Source organism: Bos grunniens, chromosome 16 (assembly GCF_055505025.1).
Source record: "Bos grunniens cultivar Pamir isolate PY7600 chromosome 16, Bosgru_T2T1.0, whole genome shotgun sequence".
NCBI classification, from domain to species: domain Eukaryota; kingdom Metazoa; phylum Chordata; class Mammalia; order Artiodactyla; family Bovidae; genus Bos; species Bos grunniens.
In genome coordinates, this window is record NC_141180.1 from 39907059 (window position 1) to 39926541 (window position 19483).

The 19483-nt window shown below is 49.5% G+C and overlaps 1 protein-coding gene across 7 annotated transcripts in view; it reads right to left on the reverse strand.

Annotated features, from left to right (window-relative positions):
• Positions 1 to 768: 768 nt before the first annotated feature.
• The window catches only part of DHRS3 (dehydrogenase/reductase 3), a 51240-nt gene continuing 32525 nt past the window's right edge, over positions 769 to 19483 (reverse strand). For all 7 annotated transcript variants that reach the window (XM_086344611.1, XM_086344612.1, XM_086344614.1 and 4 more), the window contains 5 exons: positions 12412 to 12555; positions 11657 to 11776; positions 11070 to 11308; positions 5304 to 5429; positions 769 to 1283 (listed from right to left, as the gene is read on the reverse strand). In XM_086344611.1, coding sequence (XP_086200737.1) covers positions 1199 to 1283; positions 5304 to 5429; positions 11070 to 11308; positions 11657 to 11776; positions 12412 to 12555 — 714 coding nt within the window. In that variant the 3' untranslated portion in view covers positions 769 to 1198. The remainder of the gene's footprint in view (positions 1284 to 5303; positions 5430 to 11069; positions 11309 to 11656; positions 11777 to 12411; positions 12556 to 19483) is intronic.

The window sequence follows — 19483 nt, forward strand, 5'->3', positions numbered from 1 at the left end:
CTCTGTCATCTCCTGGAACCACTGCCTGCTTCTGTCCCCGACCCTGCCAACCACCTGCAAGAGCTGTGTAGACGGAGGTGCCTTAGATGAGATTCCATTGTCCGCCAGTCCCCTGGCAGTAACAGAGAACACACACAGGAGGAAACTCTCCCCATGTCTCCTTGGCTGTCATTTTCCCCATTGCCTGAATCCACGTCAAACCCCTCTACCATCCCAGACTCCTCATTCTCCTTTGCTATTTCACTTCTATCCCCTGCGATCAGATTGCAGACCTGGGGGCCCACAGCACCCGCTTAGCACTGGCCTTGTTGTGCTGGTGATCTTCAGAGTTTTGGCTTCTCAGCAACATTCCCCTCTCAGCACATGCTAGGTAGACAGAAGGGGCTTGATAAAACCTGGTTCTTCTCTCCTGAGTTGGTGGCCTGGAGGCTGGTGGGGCCATGGCAGGGCAGAGGGCATGCCTCTGTAGACTAATTCCTGCTGGTCTTCCACGGATGCAGGTGGGAAGGCAAAGTGCCCCCCAACCCATGACTGTTGGGAGAGCCCTGAAAGAGCTGGCAAGAAACCAGTTACTCCCTACCCCCACAGGCCTGGATTCCAATTTCTCTCCTGATCTCTGCCTCCTTCTTGTCTACTCCATCCATGGCAGCTGGGGACCCTAAGCAGACCAATTCTCTCTGAAAGGGTTGGGTGTTATGGTTGGGATTGGTCCCCTCCCCACTGCCCACCAAGGACCAGAGGTCAAGGATTTCAAGAAAAACACTCGCAAAAGCTTTCTCTCTTTATTTTATATATTCCTGCCGTTCAACCAGTTTGCACAAGCTGAGGATGAGTGAATTTTGGAGGCGAAGGAGGAGCATGTGGGCACAGACCATCCCGGAAATAGTCTATGCACATTGCCAAGGCTGGTTAGACTTGAGAAGCGATTTAACAATAAACTCTACAGAATCAGAAATGTACAAAAGTGTCAAGGCAGCTGCTGGCTGATTTCTTGCCTCCCCATGGGGGTCAGAGTTATGCCCATCAGTCCTGTGCAAAGGTCCTGGGGCTGGCTAGGGGGGCAGCCGGATTCTTCCCCAGTAGAAGCAGTCCTGCTCACCCAGCAGAAGTGTGCTGAGGGACAGGCGTGTAGGCGTGTGCCCAGGTGCCCGTGCCCCCTCAGGTTCCGTGGCTTTGAGCCTGTTTCTCCGTCCTGTCTTTATGTCCGCCCTTTGAAAGTGTTCATGCAGGTGTAGGTTCCTGAGAATTTGTGGATCTCCTCGAGGGCAGCCTGTGGGAGTATGCTGAGGGAGGGAGAAAGGAAAAAAGAAGACGGTCAATGGGGGACCAGCGGACTGGTAGCCAAACAAGATATGTAGTTGAGTAGTGGTTCCCATAAGCTCTCCCAACCTCTTCTCTCCAACACACACTAGCTCCCCCAACAAGCCAACTCACCCACCCCTCCATGGAGGAAGGGCTTTCAAGTAAGTAGATAAATAAAAGTGAAAGTGTTAGTCGCTCAGTTGTGTCCAAATCTTTGCGACCCCGTGGACAGTAGCCCAGCAGGCTCCTCTGTCCGTGGGGATTCTCTAGGCAAGAATACTGGAGTAGGTTGCCATGCCCTCCTCCAGAGGAGCTTCCTGATTCAGGGATTGAATCTAGGTCTTTTGCATTGCAGGGAGATTCTTTACCATCTGAGTCACCAGGGAAGCCCAGTATAAATAGTTTTTAGAAGGCAAAGGGTAGGTATAAACAAATTTTCAAAGCCACATTCCGAGCATTTTAGGGTCCATAATTATCTCAGAAATCTATGAACTCCAAATGCCACTTATTCAACAAATATTTACTGTGTGGGGCTGAAGAGTTAGGGAGTTGGACTGTGAAGAAGGCTGAGAGCGGAAGAATTGATGCTTTTGAACTGTTGTGTTGGAGAAGACTCTTGAGAGTCCCTTGGACTGCAAGGAGATCCAACCAGTCCATTCTGAAGGAGATCAGCCCTGGGATTTCTTTGGAAGGAATGATGCTAAAGCTGAAACTCCAGTACTTTGGCCACCTCATTCGAAGAGTTGACTCATTGGAAAAGACTGTGATGCTAGGAGGGATTGGGGGCAGGAGTAGAAGGGGACGACAGAGGATGAGATGGCTGGATGGCATCACTGACTTGATGGACGTGAGTCTCAGTGGACTCTGGGAGTTGGTGATGGACAGGGAGGCCTGGCGTGCTGCGATTCATGGGGTCGCAAAGAGTCAGACACGACTGAGCGACTGATCTGATCTGATCTGATCTGATCACCTTCTTGTTCCCCCCACTCCATGTGTTAACTTATTTCTTAAGCAGCCACACTGTTCCTGATACATTTGCTACCAAAGTCTGTCCTATCTACCATTTCAAGATTCTCAGCCAAGTTTGCTTCACTCCAGGACGGTGTCTTCCTTTAGATGGGACCTCAGGTTTTACTTCTCACCCTTTATTTCCCTCCAGATAATAAAACACCTGCATATATTGGGTTGGCCAAAAAGGTCCATTCGGTCCCCATATGAAAAACTCAAACGAAATTTTTGGCCAACCGATACCTTCAGGCCTTGACCTTCAGCATGACACAATTTCCTGTTTTGTGGGAAATTTCCCAGACTCACCTTAGGCCTTTCCCCGGGGCTCCCTATAGCCCTGTGCTTCCCCAATAAGGCCTGGAGTTGTACTTGCTATTTCCTCGTTGGGCCCCTGGGTGTCTCTGTGGTAGATATTTCATCTCTGATCCTGGCACCTGGCACAGAGGACCCAGCTTAGAGATGCCCTCAGTTCATCTGTTGAATCAAGTTTGAAGGGCTCCAGCCCATCCTAGCTGCAAGATGGAAAAGCCTCATTCCAGCTGGAGCAATCGGGAAGGCTTCCTGGGGATGGTGGCAATAGAGTTGAACCTGTGAAGATTTCTCTTGGGGAAGGTGAGAGAGGTGTGCAAGTGCAGGGAATGGGGAAGGGCTGGCCTCTGCTTTTTGTGGGAAAGTAGTGGGGGACAGAACAGGAAATGTAGGCTGGGGGCTTACTGTGGATGGTGCTGAGGTGTTCTAGACAAATTAGCTTTTTTCTAGAATGTCTCCAAAAGCTTCTAAGAAGCTCCCTGAGGTGGACAATCAGCTTGGCTTTGGTGAGGATCCAAGTCCCTGGACTCCTAAGGCTCATGGAGCAGCCAAGGAGCAACTCAGAGCAATAGTCAGCATGGACTGAGGGAGGCTGAGGTGGGGCTTGCCTGCCCAGCACCCCCCGCCCCCGCCCCCGACTCTGTGTCCTGGAAGGGCTTTGAATTTGGAGAAGGGATGGACTGATGTATCCCCCTGGTCCTGAAGTTACAGCAGCTACTCAGGTGCCCACTGTGTCCACGGTAGCCAGAGGGGGACCTGGTTTCCTGGGGTTGGACATCTGATAAAGGCACTTGGGTGTTTCACTTCCCAAAAACGCCTTTCAGGAAATGATATAAATGAACTTACTTACAAAACAGATACAGACTTCCAGAACAAAGGGATATTTAGGAAATTTGGGATGGACATGTACACACTGCTATACTTGAAATGGATAACCAACAAGGTCTTATTGTACAGCATAGGGAACTCTGCTTAATGTTATGAGGCAGCCTGATGGGAGGGGAGTTTGGATGCACGTATGTGTACGGCTGAGTCCCTTTGCTGTCCACCTGAACCATCTCAACATTGTCCATAGGCTACGTGTGTGTGCGTGCTAAGCTGCTTCAGTTGTGTCTGACTCTTTGCGACACTGTGGTCTATAGAACACCATGCTCTTCTGTCCACGGGATTTTTTACGCAAGAATACTAGAGTGGGTTGCCAAGCCCTCCAGGGGAATCTTCCCGACCCAGGAATCGAACCTGCATCTCTTACATCTCCTGCACTGGCACATGGCTTCTTTACCACTAGAGCCACCTGGGAAGCCTGTTCATCGGCTATACTCCAATATAAAATAAAAAGTTAAAAAAAAAAGAAAGAAAAGGTCTTTCAGGTTAGAGGGGTTCAGTCAGTGTGGGGCTGGGGACCCAGAGGAGCCAAGAGTCCATGGTCACTTGGGGCTCCAGGGTGGAAGCTCTCTCTGCAGCAGGAGAGGCTCATGAAAACTGTGCTGAATGCGGCATGTGGAATGGCCTGTGTAGTGTGGGACTGGGACAGGAAGAGTTTTCTGCCCAGAGTCTGGAAAGTTCTAGAATGTGATGCTGGGCAAATTCTGGAGGAGCAAGTTCTCTGTAAAGCCCACCTCCCAAGGTGGTCTCCCTGGTAAATTCCACCTAGTGAGCACTGTGATGTTTCTATGAATCTCAAGCCTTAGGCAAGGAGATTCCTGTCTTCCCTGTTAGGGTGAACTCCCTGAAGGCTGGGGCCAACATTTAGTCTCTAGACTGGCAGTTCTCAAAGTGTCGCCCAGGAACCCCTGGGCGTACCAGAGATCTCTTCAGAGGTCTGTCTGCAAGTGCAAACTATTTTTATTATAGTACCGTGGTAGGATTCGACTTTTTTAATGCTCATTCTCTCATGAGTGTACAGTGGAGTTTTCTGGAGGCTACATGACATGTGACATCACAAAAGATGAAAATCAGAAGCAGATACAAGTATCCATTTGTCTTCAATTAAGTCAGATAATAAAGAGCTTTGCAAAAATGTAAAACAATGCCATTCTTTATACTCTATTCTTTTTTTTTGAAAATATGCTTACTTTTCACAAAAATATTGTTTATGTTAACACCAAATGGATTTTTTATTGCTATATATAAATGAATACGTGTATAAATCCCATACTTTTTCCCCTCAGTTTTAATTTCTAAAACAACAGATATAACTCACATAAATAAAAGCACTTTAGGTTCTTCAACAACTTTTAAAATTGTAAAGGGTTCTTGAGAGCAACAAGGTTGACTACCCTAATCTGTAGTAAGTATTCAGTCATTCAGTCGAGTCCAACTCTTTGTGGCTCCATGGACTGTAGCCCGCCATGGAATTCTCCAGGCAAGAATACTGGAGTGGGTTGCCGTGCCCTTCTCCAGGAGATCTTCCTGACCCAAGGATCAAACCTATGTCTCTTACGTCCCCTGCATTAGATGGGCGGGTTCTTTACCACCAGTGCCACCTAGGAAGCCTATATTAAGGATAATAACTCCATGACCTATATGCCACGACTCTCATTTTCACACCCACAGCAGACATGACTAATCGATCATGTGGGTTCTTTCTTTTGTTTGAGGCCTCTTCACCACCAAGGTCCCCTGGGAGGAGGGGACACGGCCCACAGGAGCCTGACTCTGAGCTTCCTCCCACAGCCCTGTACCTTTTCAAGATAATGAGGGCATGCATTGTCCACGGCAACAGGAGGAGGGCCTGGTTAAGCTGCACAGCTTCCACTGTCCTCCGGGCCACCGTCTCTGGCTTCAGTGGGGGGAAGAGGTTGGGGAACCTGCATGCAGGAAGAGACAGTGTGAGTTTCTCCTGAAAAGCAAGTGCTACTGCTAAACCCCCTTCCTGCCCCTTGTCTCCATTTCTGTCTCTAACATGTCTGTCCATGGGATTCTCCAGGCAAGAATACTGGAGTGGGTTGCCAGGCCCTCTTCAGGGGATCTTCCCAACCCGGGAAGCAAACCCAGGTCTCCCGCACTGCAGGCAGATTGTCGTCTGAGCCACCGGGGAAGCCCAAGAATACTGAAGTGGGTAACCTATCCCTTCTCTAGGGGATCATTCCCGACCCAGGAATTGAACCGGGGTCTTCTGCATTGCAGGGAGATTCTTTACTAGCTGAGCTACCAGGGAAGCCCCTTCTCTAACATGTCAGGGTCATCCCTTTGGCTTCTCCTGTCGGGGGAGACTCAAGACCTGTTTGAAATACTCTCTCTGCTTCCCTGCCACCCCGGATGCATCAGGAGTTCCGAATCCCCTCTCTCCTCCCAGCTGGTCTCCTCCTGCCCACCTATACCCTGGGACTGATTCTCAGAGCATGGCAGAGAGCTCCCTAAAATCTCACCCACACTCTGTCACTGCCCTGCTTGAGCCCTCCCAGGGCCCCAAAGCTGTCTTCAGCCCTACCTCTCTGGGCCCACCTCTCCTCCTTCTCTGCCCAGCAATCCCGGCCAATCCTCTCTCTTAAGATCCTTCCCATCTCAGCCATCCCATCAGCAAGGCTCCCTCCTTTTGCCCCTCAGAGTGGCCTCTGATCTCGTCCCCCTGACTGAATGTACCCCATCGAGAATGACCTGTCTCTCTTCCTCCACCATTGAAGTCCCCAAGGGCAGAGGTCTGGTGGGTCTTGCTCCTCGCTATCTGCCCTGAGTGCAGCATCAGGATATCGTAGGTGCTTAATAAATGCTTGCTGCGTGGGTGGACATTGAATGACATGACATTCCCCGGGTGTGTCCTGTGCATCCTGTGCAGAGACAGGAGCTCTGCCGCACTTGCTGGTCGACTCCCTCAGCTCTTGATTCATGGATACACTCACTAATCCATTCAAACAGCTACAGATCGGTCTCATGGGGTTGATAAATGAATGGCTGAATAAGCAAGCATCAGGGGCTTCTTATGATTGTTCAGAAGCATCGGACCTGAGACCCCTAACAGTAGTGATGCTCCCTAAGTGCCAGACCTGTGCTGAGTGATCAACAGGCGTTATTCACTCCAACCGACAGAGAAGAAAGCTGGGGCTCTGGGGAGCTGGTTGGGGCCTGGAGATTCAAGCCAAGCCCCCAGAAGCCCCAGGCAAGTGCCCTGCTTGCAGCTTGTCCCATCTCTCCTGGGCCTATAGGTGCAGGGCTGCTGGTGCTACTGGCTTTGACCTCACTTCCACAGAACATGTTGCTCCAGCACCAGGAGGACTGAGGGTGATAAGCCAACTTCTATCCATGTGGCCTTGGGCAAGTACCTTCCCTTCTCAGTCTCAGTTCCCCCATCTGGGAAATGGGCTTAAGAGCTCTCACAAGCTTGCAGAGGGCCACATGCAGCAGCATTTATAAAGTGTCTGGTGGCTCAAACATAGAAAAAAATAAGTAAGTAGCAATTTACAAACAGCAGCACTCACCTATATGGTCACTCTTTTTTTTTTTTTAATATTTATTTATTGGGCTGTGCCAGGTTGTGACTGAGACCACGTGGGATCTTCCATCTTTAGTTGCAGCATGTGTGATCTAGTTCCCTGACCAGGGACTGAGCCTGGGTCCCCTACACTGGGAGTACAGAGTCTTAGCCACTGGACCACCAGGGAAGTCCCTGTTATGGCTGCTTTTGCCAGAAAATCCATCAGTTCTGTCCTAAGCACCTGTCTCCAACCTTCCACCCTGAGAAGTTGCTAAACATGGTTGGAGAGGAAGCCAATGCTTTTTTTTTTCCCTTTCAAGAAACAGGGCTTCCCTTGTGACTCAGACAGTAAAGAATCTGCCTGCAATGCAGAAGACCCAGGTTCAATTCCTGGGTCGGGGAGATCCCCTAGAGAAGGGAATGGCTACCCACTCCAGTATCCTTGCCTGGAAAATTCCATGAACAGAGAAGCCTGGCAGTCTACAGTCCAAGTGTTTGCAAAGAGTCAGACATGACTGAGCAACTAACCCACACAAACTAGGTACAAATTAGACTTTTACTGCTCTTCTCCTAAGCCCTCTGGAGAAGGAAATGGCGACCTACTCCAGTACTCTTGCCTGGAAAATCCCATGGATGGAGGAGCCTAGTAGGTTACAGTCCATGGGGTCGCGAAGAGAAGGACACGACTGAGTGACTACACTTTCACTTTTCACTCTCATGCATTGGAGAAGGAAATGGCAACCCACTCCAGTGTTCTTGCCTGGAGAATCCCAGGGACGGGGGAGCCTGGTGGGCTGCTGTCTATGGGGTCGCACAGGGTCGGACACGACTGAAGTGACTTAGCAGCAGCAGCAGCAGCAGCAGCCTAAGCCCTCAGAGCTCACCTGCTGTCCACAGGTAATGAAGCTCCACCTAGTGCTTCCTACTTGCCAGCCAACTAGTTGATTCACACATGGGAGCTCATCTAGCCTTTGAAGTCAGGGTATCACTATCAATCCCTTCTCATGGACTAGGAAACCAAGGCACAGGAAAACTAAGTAACCTGCCTGAGATCACACAAAGCTGGGGTTGCATGCTAAATCGCTTCAGTCATGTCCGACTCTATGCCTGCCAGGCTCCTCTGTCCATGGGATTTCCCAGGCAAGAATACTGGAGTGGGTTGCCATGCCCTCCTCCAGGGGATCTTCCTGACCCAGGGATCGAACCCGCATCCCTTACATCTCCTGCATTGGCAGGCAGGTTCTTTACCACTAGCATTACCTGTCTCTTCAGTTTGAGCCCACACTCTGAACCACTGTGGAAAAATGACTTGAGAGAGGCCTTGGATTTCCTTCTTAAAGTGATGGAGAGGAAACCTTGCCAGAAGGCAAAACAGGCACAGGAATGCAAGGTCTGTGAAAGTCCTGCTCACTTCTGTGCTCAAGGCGCCCAGTTAGAACCATGAATCGTTGCTGCTGCATTTCCATCCAGTATGCATTTATTGTTTCTCTGGTGGCTCAGCTGGTAAAGAATCCACATGCAGGGTGGAAGACCTGGGTTTGATCCATGGGTTGGGAAGATCCCCTGGGGAAGGGAACTGCTACCCACTCCAGTATTCTGGCCTGGAGAATTCCATGGAGTGTATAATCCATGGGGTCTCAAACAGTTGGACATGACTGAACGACTTTCACTTTCACATATTTATTGAGCACTTCCTGTATACTCAGATGAGAAGAAACTAAACCAAGACACTGTAGGAGGGAAAAACCAATATGGAACATTCATAGTCATTATTCCAGCATCCTCTAAATTCAGAATCTATGATAATTTGCATATAAGTCAGCTGGAAATTAGGCTTCCCTGGTAGCTCAGCTGGTAAAGAATCTGCCTGCAATGCAGGAGACCCCTGTTTGATTCCTGGGTCAGGAATGATCCCCTGGAGAAGGGATAGTTTACCCACTCCAGTATTCTTGGGCTTAGCTGGTGGCTCAGACGGTAAAGAATCTGCCTGCAATGCAGGAGACCTGGGTTTGCTCCCTGGGTTTGGAAGATCCCCTGGAGGAGGGCATGGCAACCCACTCCAGTATTCTTGCCTGGAGAATCCCCAGGGACAGAGGAGCCTGGCGGGCAAAGAGTTGGACACAACTGAGCAACTAAGCACAGCACAGCACATAACAACTAAAGTCTGCTAGAAAGATTAATAGCAGATGCACTTATGACGATGTTTATTGTTAGAAAAAATAATAATACTGAGCATCTCATATGCCCCAGGCTTTACACTAGATACATTACATATGTTATTTCTAATTTTCCCAATAATCTGACAAGGTAAATATTATTTCCACTGTTTGACAGATGAGCAAAGTAAAGCTCAGACTGGTAACAAAACTGGTTAAAGGTTTCACCACCATACAGGAGCTGAGGTGAAATTCAAGATCAGGTTTTTCCTTTTAAATTTTATTGTTATAGTTGATTTACTATGTTGTGTTAATTTCTTGTATACAGCTAAGCGACTCACTTAGTCGTGTCTGACTCTTTTCGACCCCATGGACTGAAGCCTGCCAGGCTCTTCCGTTCACGGAATTCTCTGAATAGTGGAGTGGATTGCCATTCCCTTTTCCAAGGGCTCTTCCCCACTCAGGGGTCAAACCTGGGTCTCTTGTACTGCAAGCAGATTCTTTACTGTCTGAGCCACCAGGGAAGCCCTAAGTGACTCAGTTATACACACACACACACACATATATATATTCTGTTTCATATTCTTTTCCATTATGTTTTTTACGGGATATTGAACATAGTTCCCCGTGCTACACAGTACATTATTTATCCATTCTATATATAATAGTCTGCGTCTGCTAATCCCAAACTCCTACTTCTTCCCTCCCCTCACCTCTCCCCTGGCAATCAGAAGTCTGTTCTGCATGTCTCTGAGTCTGCAAAGCCAGGTGTTTTGATTCTTGCTTAGCAAAACCACCCCTAGTGATAATCACTGAGGTCTTCTGAGTGATTCCCACACCACATGAATGCACTGTGCTCCATGCCTTCCACGATCTCATGCAATCCTCACAATGACCCTTCCATGCTATCCTCATGTTTGGAAGAGGGTGATCATGTAATTTAGAAGGCAAAACTATCATTATATGTTGCTTTGCAAAAAAACAAGGAAAATAGTTTTTGGGTGATTCCCCATTTTCATTTCCCTACAACCTTGTGTCCCTTCATAAGTGCACATCAGTGTAGCACCATTTACTGGGCACTTACAATGTAGCACATAGGGTATTCTGTGCTAGATCCCATTTTATTTTTATCACAGACTCCTACTCCTATCATCCCATTCTGCAGATTAACAACAGAGGCTGGAGAGTCACACACATCCTGGGGGTCTGGCTCCAAAGTAAGCTCTAAACCAGTGGTACCCATTTCCTGTTGATTTAATTGGTCTGGAGGAGGGGTGGTTGGGCTTCGGTATTTCTTTAAGCTATAACTTATATACAATAAAAGGCATAAATCTTAAGTGTCCAGCATGATCAGTTTTTACCTGTGTAATCCCTACTCAGACCAAGAAGAGAGAACATTGTTAAAAGCCTAGAAGGTTCCCTGGTGCTCCCTGCCAGGCTGTGTCCCCACTCCTCTAGGACTGCACTGTTCTGATCTCCATCACCTCCACCCAGCTTTGCCTTCTCTAGAACTTCAGAAAAATTGAACCATGCAAAATGCACTCTTGTGTCTCTGATTTCTTTCATTCAACATAATGCTTTGGAGATTCATCCATATCATTTGCGTAATTAATACTTTACACCCTTTTTATAGTTGGGTGAGTATTCCATTGCATGCGTTTAGCATGGGTACTCTGTGAAGCCCCTGACCTGAGAAGCAGGACCCTAAACCACTATAGAACCCCACTGCCTTGCAGATGGAGACTCAGATATGAGACCAAAAAGCCAGGGAAAAAGCACTTCTGGGTTATTTTAAAATTTTGTCTCTCTGGGTATAATGAGTCCCCTTGTCCAATTGACTAGAGGGACTTGGCTCGGAGACAGGGTCCCCTGCCACTGACCTGACCCTCATGCCCTGGAACATCTCGGTGCTTGTGTGGAAGGGCAGCACGGTGGTGGCGCTGACGCCTGGACAGTCCAGCAGCCCCAGGGTCAGGCTCTCCATGAAGGCAAAGGCTGAGGCTTTGGACGTGCAGTAGTCGATGGCGCCAGGGATGGCGGAGAGTGCCAACACGGAGTTCAGACACACGATGTGGCCGTTCTGTAGCTCCAGCATCCGCGGCAAGAAGGCCTTGGTGGTCTGAGGGTGGATGGGGAGGTTAGTGTGCGGCAGACACAGCTTCCAACAGCCCCTCGACTTACCCTCTTGGGGAGAACAGACTACCCTTGACACGGGCACCCCTCCAGCCACTGGGTTTTCCTGCGATGGGGAGGTGATGGGGTGGAGGCTGAGGGCACCAACCCCCACATTTCAGAAAGTCCAGATGACTCCTGGAGAGCCTGTCATTCTTCTTGTCCAGCCACCCTCTAGACCCAAGCCCAAGCCCTGGTGAGCCTCTCCCCACTCCCCTATAGCCCCAGGCTCCCTGGAAGGGAAGACCATGTCATTGACATGCCCAGCGCTGGCTCTGGCTCAGGAAAACCTTACCCAGAACTGGCCCAGGGTGTTGATGTGCTGGGACTTGAGAAGGGCATCATCGTCACTGTCCATCAGGCTCTTCCCGTGGACCACGGCGGCGTTGTTCACCAGGATGGTGATGTCACCCACCTGTGGGCAAGAAGGGGCCACCGGGCCATTAGGGCAGCCAGCCCCAGTGGCCTATCCCTGGAGAGGAGGGACCTGGCCCTGGGCAGCCACATCGCCTCTCTGAGCATTAGTCTTGATTTGTAAGATGGGGCTAATAACCATACCAGGGTTGCTCTGGGGATCAGAAATGATTTATGGCACCTAATATACCTGTCACAGAGCACACCTATAATAAATGAGGTTATTGTGACATAGTTAACATTTGCCGTGTGCCAGATATCTAACAGGGTGGTTTCTGCTCTCTTGGACCTCACTAATACACTCAGTCTAACTAGATGTCTGGAGTCAGGGGTATTTTCCCAGGCGACCATGAGACATTTGCACCCCACCCCCACCCCACTACCCCAGGGTTTAGGACAGACACTCACAGGCTTAAACTTCCAAAGGGGACAACAGGTGATTCAGTCAGTCTATGTCCCTAGTCCCTGCTCTCTGCAACACACACACACACAGGACCAGCTTCACAGGAGAGTCCTCTGAGATGCCCTGCAAACAGCCATTCCACCATAAGCAAAGCTCTCTCCAAGCCCCGTGAGACTGTCCCCTTTGGCTAGGATTCTGACAGAGCTGAGGCCAGTGCCTCCCAGGCCGCTCACCTTCTCCCGCACAGCTTTAGCTGTCTGGTACACCTCCTCCCGGTTGCCCACATCACAGATGAAGTAGTGGCACTCAGTGCCCATCTGCCGAATCTCCTCCGTCGTCTCCTTCAGGCATTTTTCAGTCCGGCCCCACAGAACGATCTGGAAGGAAGACAGTGGTCTGAACAGGTGGTCGCTAAGGAAGCCATCAGAAATTCAGTAGGTAATTTACCCCATGACTGCCATGATTCCATTTGAAAAGAGCGTGCAAAGTCACAATATGACTTATTAAAGGGAGATCGCCTACTCTGAAGGGAACCAAGAGTTTCTGAGCCCACTGATGCCCCACCGATGGATGCATGGTTCGCAAGTCTTCCCTTTTAAAAATTGATTGCACTTTTGACTGTGCTGGGTCTTCATTGCTGCATGCAGGCTTTGTCTAGTTGCGGTGAGCTCAGGCCCCTCCTCATTGCAGTGCGGGGCTTCTCACTGCAGTGGCTTCTCTTGTTCCAGAGCATGGGCTCTAGGGTTCTTGGGCTTCTGCAGTTGCAGTACATGGGCTTCAGTAGTTGTGGCTTCTGGGCTCTCAGGCACAGGCTCAATAGTTGTGGCCCACAGGTTTACATGGGGCTTCCATGGTGGCTCAGATGGTAAGAATCTGTCTGCAGTGTGGGAGACTGGAGTTTGATCCCTGGGTCAGGGAGATCCCCTGGAGAAGAGAATGGAATGGCAAACCCACTCCAGTGTTCTCGCCTGCAAAATCCCACAGAGGAGCCTGGCAGGCTATAGTCCATAGGGTCACAACAAATTAGACACGACTGAACAACAACACTTTCACTTTTCACAGGCTTAGTTGCTCTACAGCATGTGGGATCTTCCCAGACCAGGGATGGAACCCGTGTCCCTTGCATTGGCAGGCAGATTCTTAACCACTAGACCATCAGGGAAGTCCTTCACAAGGGACTTTCTTTCTTATGTATTCCTTCTAGGAGGACATCTCCTGCCGGCCCCATTCCACTAATCCTATCCAGTTAAATGTGGCAGCAGAGTTCTTCCTGTACACTGTTCCAGAACGCTTTCGGCTAGGAGCAAGCTGGTCTTCTCACCTGAGGTCTAGAGCCTGGTGGGTGAATGGACTGCAAGGTTCTGGCCGTAAGGTACCAGGAGACTAAGCAAGGCCTTCCCTTCTACCCAGCTGTGGTCCCAGATGGAAGGAGGGCAGGGAAGACAGGCAGCCAAGAAAGAAACACGACCTCACCCCACAGATAATAAACGTGGGACTCATTATGCCAGGAGATGACCCTGGCAGGACCAAGACATGAATTCTTAAAGGGAATTGGACAAATTTATGAATGGCTGGCCATAAAAGGCTCAGAAGAGAGGGTGGGCTAATTCTCAACCTTGACCTACAGGAGAATGACACTCCTTTCCATGACACATTGTTGAGTCCAGAGGGGCCCCTGTTGGTAAAACAGGGCTGGGTGACAGGGAGCTAATAATCCCAAGATCCAGTGTAATCAGCACAAAGGCAGAAAGGCTGGGGGCTGGAGAGAATCAGAGAAAAGAAGAGATAAAAGGCTCCTTGGGGATTAATCTAATGGGTTTCTATTTTTGTTTCTTCTCTTTCAAATTATCAATGAAATTCCTCCTTTAAAAATAGAGCCCAACACGGAAACCCCATGTGTGAAACCAGTAAAAGGAATAAGTTACATGTCCAACTCCATGTTTTCTTACTTGAAAAGCCACACATGAGAGCAAAAAGGCTGAGCTGGAAAGGTGAACGTTTTCAAGTGGGTGATGGATGTAACTTGAGGCACACCAGACCAGAATCTATTTGCTCTGCAACTCGGTACAGAGGAAAGTCACACAGACAAGTAGTCGTTGGTGATAACGGTTTATCAACTGTTTACCTTGAAATATCAGAACATTCACAATACCACACAGGGTGCAAAATGGCTGCAAGTGGTGGGACACACAGATGTGTTGATGGCTCCCATGGATTCGACTTTTTAAAAAATATATATTTATTTATTTATTTGGCTGTGCTGGGTCTTAGTCGTGGCATTTGAGAACTTTAGTTGCAGCGTGTGGGGTCTAGTTCCCTACTCAGGGATCGAACACAGGCCCCAGGCATTGGAAGCATGGAGTCTTAGCCACTGGACCACCAGGGAAGTCCCCTTTATTAGAGTTTTTAAAACTTTCGAAATATTTCTTGAAGGAGAATAAGAGTGTTCTTTCTACTCCTGCAACATCTCTGGGAAAGCCCAGTTTGAAAACCCCACCTTGTCCAACCACTTTATTTATTTTAATTGAAGTCTTGAAATACAGGAAGGGCTTTAAGAGGAAGAATTCCATCAGCCACCCTCCACGATGACAAAAGTCCTCCAAGAGCAAATGGACTGCAATTAGACAGGCTCCAAGGGACATTTTCTTGTCTGTTGAACTAAAAACAGACTTCAAATATGCTCCTCCAGGAAAGGCTGGAGAGATTTCCTTTGTGAAGAAGAAAGAGATCAACTGTTCAGCGTGTTCCGTCATCTTCCATCACGTCAGACCTCACCGCCGTCTTGTAGTCACTGTCACCCTAGCTTCTTCCCACCCTCCCTTGTCACCCCATCCGTCTGTCCATCCGACCTTCACATTCATCCACCCACTCATCCACCCACCCATCCTTTCTTCTTTCTACTCACCCCATGCCACCCCACTCCATCCATACACCTAATTTCTGAGCACGTCAGATCCAGGTGGAAGAAACCCTTGGCCTCCTTTCTTCTGCCCTGGTCCCTGCCTAACGTCCTCCTACCTCCAGCTTGTCTGGGGAACAGGACCCGGGGGCTTGCACAGTTCCCTAGTGTCTGGCTGAGGACAAGAGCGGTACTTCTGGGACTCTGAGAACTTCTGGACTAGTTGGCAGGGCAAGGAAGCTCAAAGCAGGGATGCATACGGGTTAGAAGGTGCAGGGGTCCAGACAGCTGGGAGCACAAGGAAACCAGCAGAGAGAGAACCAGGGAGGCAGCACTGTCTGCATGGCTGGAAGGACACCCTGGAGAGGAAAACAGAGACTGGACCGAAGGAGGTGAAGCAAAGGCTGTGCCCCACTGTCTTCTGTGCGTGGGGGACACACCCAGGTGGGATGCTGAGGTTTGGCCATTTCTTTTCAGGGGTCTGCTGAGGATGCCCCTGTTGGATTGGGAGACTGGCCTCCTCATGTTCAGAGCCCCCATCTCTGACAGAGAGCTGGAAGGGGTTTACTTTCTGTCCTCCTCACCCCATCCCTCTGAGCCAGGAGCTCCCTGAGGGCCTTGATTCTGCCTTGTTCATTTCATATCTCAGTGTCCGGCAACGCAAATGCTATTTGTTGAGCGAATGAATGAAAGTTCAGGGCCGCAGGTAGGAAGGGTTGCAAGGTGGTTAAGTAGCCTCTCTGAGGCTGAGATGAGCCCAGCTCCCTTGACTGAGCTGTTTAGGGTCCCAGAAGCTTCTACCCACAGGCTACTTAGACCAAGAGTCAGCGAGACCTGGGGTTCCACTCAGAACCACCCTGGACTGAGCTGCGAGGTGAGGCCCAGGCCAGTGTGTTGCCCCTTGCTACGCGTCCCTGTGCACATCTAATTGAATGTGTCTCTCTCTGCATGGGTTGTGTGTGCAGCCTCTGCACTGCTAGGTGCTTCCTTGGGCCCATGGTGGATGTTCAGAGTTCCTGAAAAGCCAGGGACTTTTTTTAATATATATTGTTTTTTGTTTATGAACAAATTAAAAGAGGTCCAGATGGCAGTGGGGACACCTGAGCTGCTGACTTGCTTACAAAGGAAGCCTGTGGACAGGAATGGGTGCAACCAGACTTCAAGCCTAGAGACCCTTCTCTCCCACCCACCTTAGGGCCCTCTTGGCCTAAAATCATTGGTCTCAACCTTCTTTGACAGCAATTCTGCCCAGGGCAAGTTGCTGTGGTGGGGATAGTGTGGGGCAGGAAATCCCATCCCCACAGGTGAGGCCGGGGCTGCAGAAGGCCCAGGGCAGAAAGAGAGGAAAGGGGACAGGGACCCTCCAAGCTGAATGATTGGTCAAGGTTTGATGGGCTGACCATCAGGCCATCAGGCTGGGCATGTTCCCATCTTAGGACCCAGGCGCGTCTCCATGGTGACGGGGAGCAGGGCTGGTCATCCTGATGGAGACTTCAAGTAACTGAGCCACTGGGAGTGGGAAGGATGGGGGTTCCTCCTGGGCAGGTGCTGCCCGGTGGGCGCACCGCAGCTGCTGTCCCTCCTCCTCCTCTAGCCCCCTGCAGAGACCCCTCTGGGACCCCAGAGTCACTGACCAGGAACCTGGCAGGTACAGTTCGGTGGTTGGCCCAGGCGGCTCCTCACCAGAGTCACCAGGGGTGACCCCAGACACCTAACAGGACAGGGGTCACACCAGGTGCCCGAATGAGACTGAGGCCTGGGTAGGTAGGAGGTCTGAGAGGAGTGTGGGGTAAGCTGCCCGGGGGAGGGGCAGATTTATGAGCCCTGGGAACCCAACATGGCCTCCTCTGAATTAACTTCCAGGACAGAGAGCAGCTGGGGAGGGTCAGCGGCCCAGGATTTACTCCTAAGCCGGGTTTACAAAATAAGAGCTCAGAGAGGCTCGACACCTTCTGGCCTCCCCTCCCTTTGGGGCAAAAGGCTAGCTTCTGTCCGAGAGAGGAGGAGGGAAGCAGGTGAAGACCCCTGGCCTTCCAGGCCTCAGGGTCCTGCCCTCCTCTCCCTCAGCTCTGCCCTTACAGTGAGGCTGAAACCCCCCAGCAGCCCCCAAAGCTGATGGCTACCATGATCCATTTTTTATGGCCGAGAATACTGGCTCAAAGGTGTTAAGTTAGCTTGTCCCAAGTCATACCCAGTGAGTGGTGGGGGCAGGATTTGAATCCAGAGCCTTTGTCCTCTGCAGATGCACCCCTGAAACCCAAGGCACGGGGTCGGGGGAGGTTTCTGAGCTTTGAAGATTCTGCTCCCAAATCCCATGTGTCCTCATACCGGTGTTTCTTCCCACCCAGCCCTCAGATTCGTCTCCCCCGACGTCCGCACCCCATGAATCTGCTCACCAGGACTGCACGGAGGGCCTGTTGAGGGCTGGGCGCTGCGCCCGCAAGGGGGCTAACAGAGCAAATCACACATGGTCCCTGTCTCAAGGAGACAGCTGGGAAATGAGAAAGCAGCTGGACACAAAGTGCCATGAGTGGGAAAAAGAATAAGCTGAGACCTTGATGCTAAGATATTGGCTTTTTTTTTTTTTTTTTTACCATTCTCAAGTAAACTTTCTAACAAGTGGAAAGCAGATGCCCATGAAAATCTAGATGTTTTAATAAATAGATTCAGGACTTCCCTGGTGGGGCAGTGGTTAAGAATCCACCTGCTAATAGAGGGGACGATGGGTTCAAACCCTGGTCTGGGAAGACTCCACATGCCACAGGGCAACTAAGTCTGTGTCAAAACTACTGACCCACGTGGCCTAGAGCTGGTGTTCTGCAATAAGAGAAGCCACTATAACGAGAAGCCAGAGCATTGCAACTAGAGTGTAGCCCCCGCTCACCTCAATAGAGAAAAGCCCTTGCAGCAACAAAGACCCAGTACAACCAAAAAAAAAAAAAACCCAAGAGATCCATGTCAGTTTCTAATGTATTCATGAATTATAATAAAGATGACTACATATTTACATTTAAAAAAATAAAAGAGGGAACGTCATTTAAATTGGAGCATTTCTGAGGTTGCTGTATTATGCCCGTTGTTATCTAAGGCAACTGCAACTCAGAGAGGCTAAGCAAGTGATCTGAGGTCACACAGCAACCAACAGGACAGAGCTGGGATTTGAGCTGAGGTTTTTCACCACCATTCCCTGTCCCAGTAGGAGAAAAGCTATTTCTTGTCTTCATGTGGTCTCATGGGGATTAAGCATGCAGAAACTGGCAGCCACCAAGTGTTCAGCCCATTCTCTATTTCCCATGGAGAAGAGCTGAGAAAGTCACAGCACTGCCTCTTGATACACTGTCTTCTGCAGCCAATAGAATGAAGAGAGTTCACATCATGGAAAAATGCTCAGGATTAAAGGCTGCAGAATTACCACCCGTATAGGATAATCTCATCTCTAAAAACATAACAAGTTGATGGACATCACCAGGCTACGTAGGAACAGGGGTGGTCTTGGGTAGGACCTTAGGTTTTCTTCTTTGTGCTTGTCTATCTAATGCTTCTAAAAGACAAATATCATCATTTATGATCTTCAAAAAAGGAGGACAGAATAACAGCTTCCCCATACATCATTTCCAAAACAGGCCATTTCACACAAGTGACTCAGCACAGCTCGTCCAACCTCTTCTGGGCTCCCATCCAGTGTGAGGTGACTATTTGCATGTCTCTTCTCCCCACTGCTGAGTGAATACACGAGGCTACAGTGAACACCTCACACTCACTCATTCTGCACTGTGTGCTGTCTCTCCATTTCACATCTGCGTATGATCTCTTGGAGGGCAGGAACTAAATCTCACCTATCCTGGGTTCCCTGAGACCCTACCTGGTGCGCAGCACAGACTGTTTTAAATGCCAAGGCTACTTGTGAAATCTTATTCATCCTGCAGAACCCTGCTTGAATGGCCCCTCAAATCTGAAGTTCCCTGGCTCTCTTTCCGTCATCCCTACAACAATAACAACACCACTATACACTGGCTAACATCTGCTGAGCATTTTTCATGAGCGAGATACTGTGCTGAGTACATCCAAATGTTTCCTCCTTTCATTCCCATAGTCCCACCTGTAGGTAGGATTTCTCTCCCCCTTCTACAGGTGAAGTGAAGACAGGTAAAATTACTTGCCCAAGGTTATACTACTTATAAACAGCGGCATAGGTGACTCAGAACTCATGTTCCTGATGTTTTCAAACTGTGGTGCTGGAAAAGACTTTTGAGAGTTGCTTGGAAAGTAAGGAGATCAAACCAGTCAATCTTAAAGGAAATCAACCTTGAATATTCATTAGAAGGCCTGATGCTAAAGCTCTAAGATTTTGGCCACCTGATGCGAAGAGCCAGTTCATTGGAAAAGACTCTGATGTTGGGAAAGAT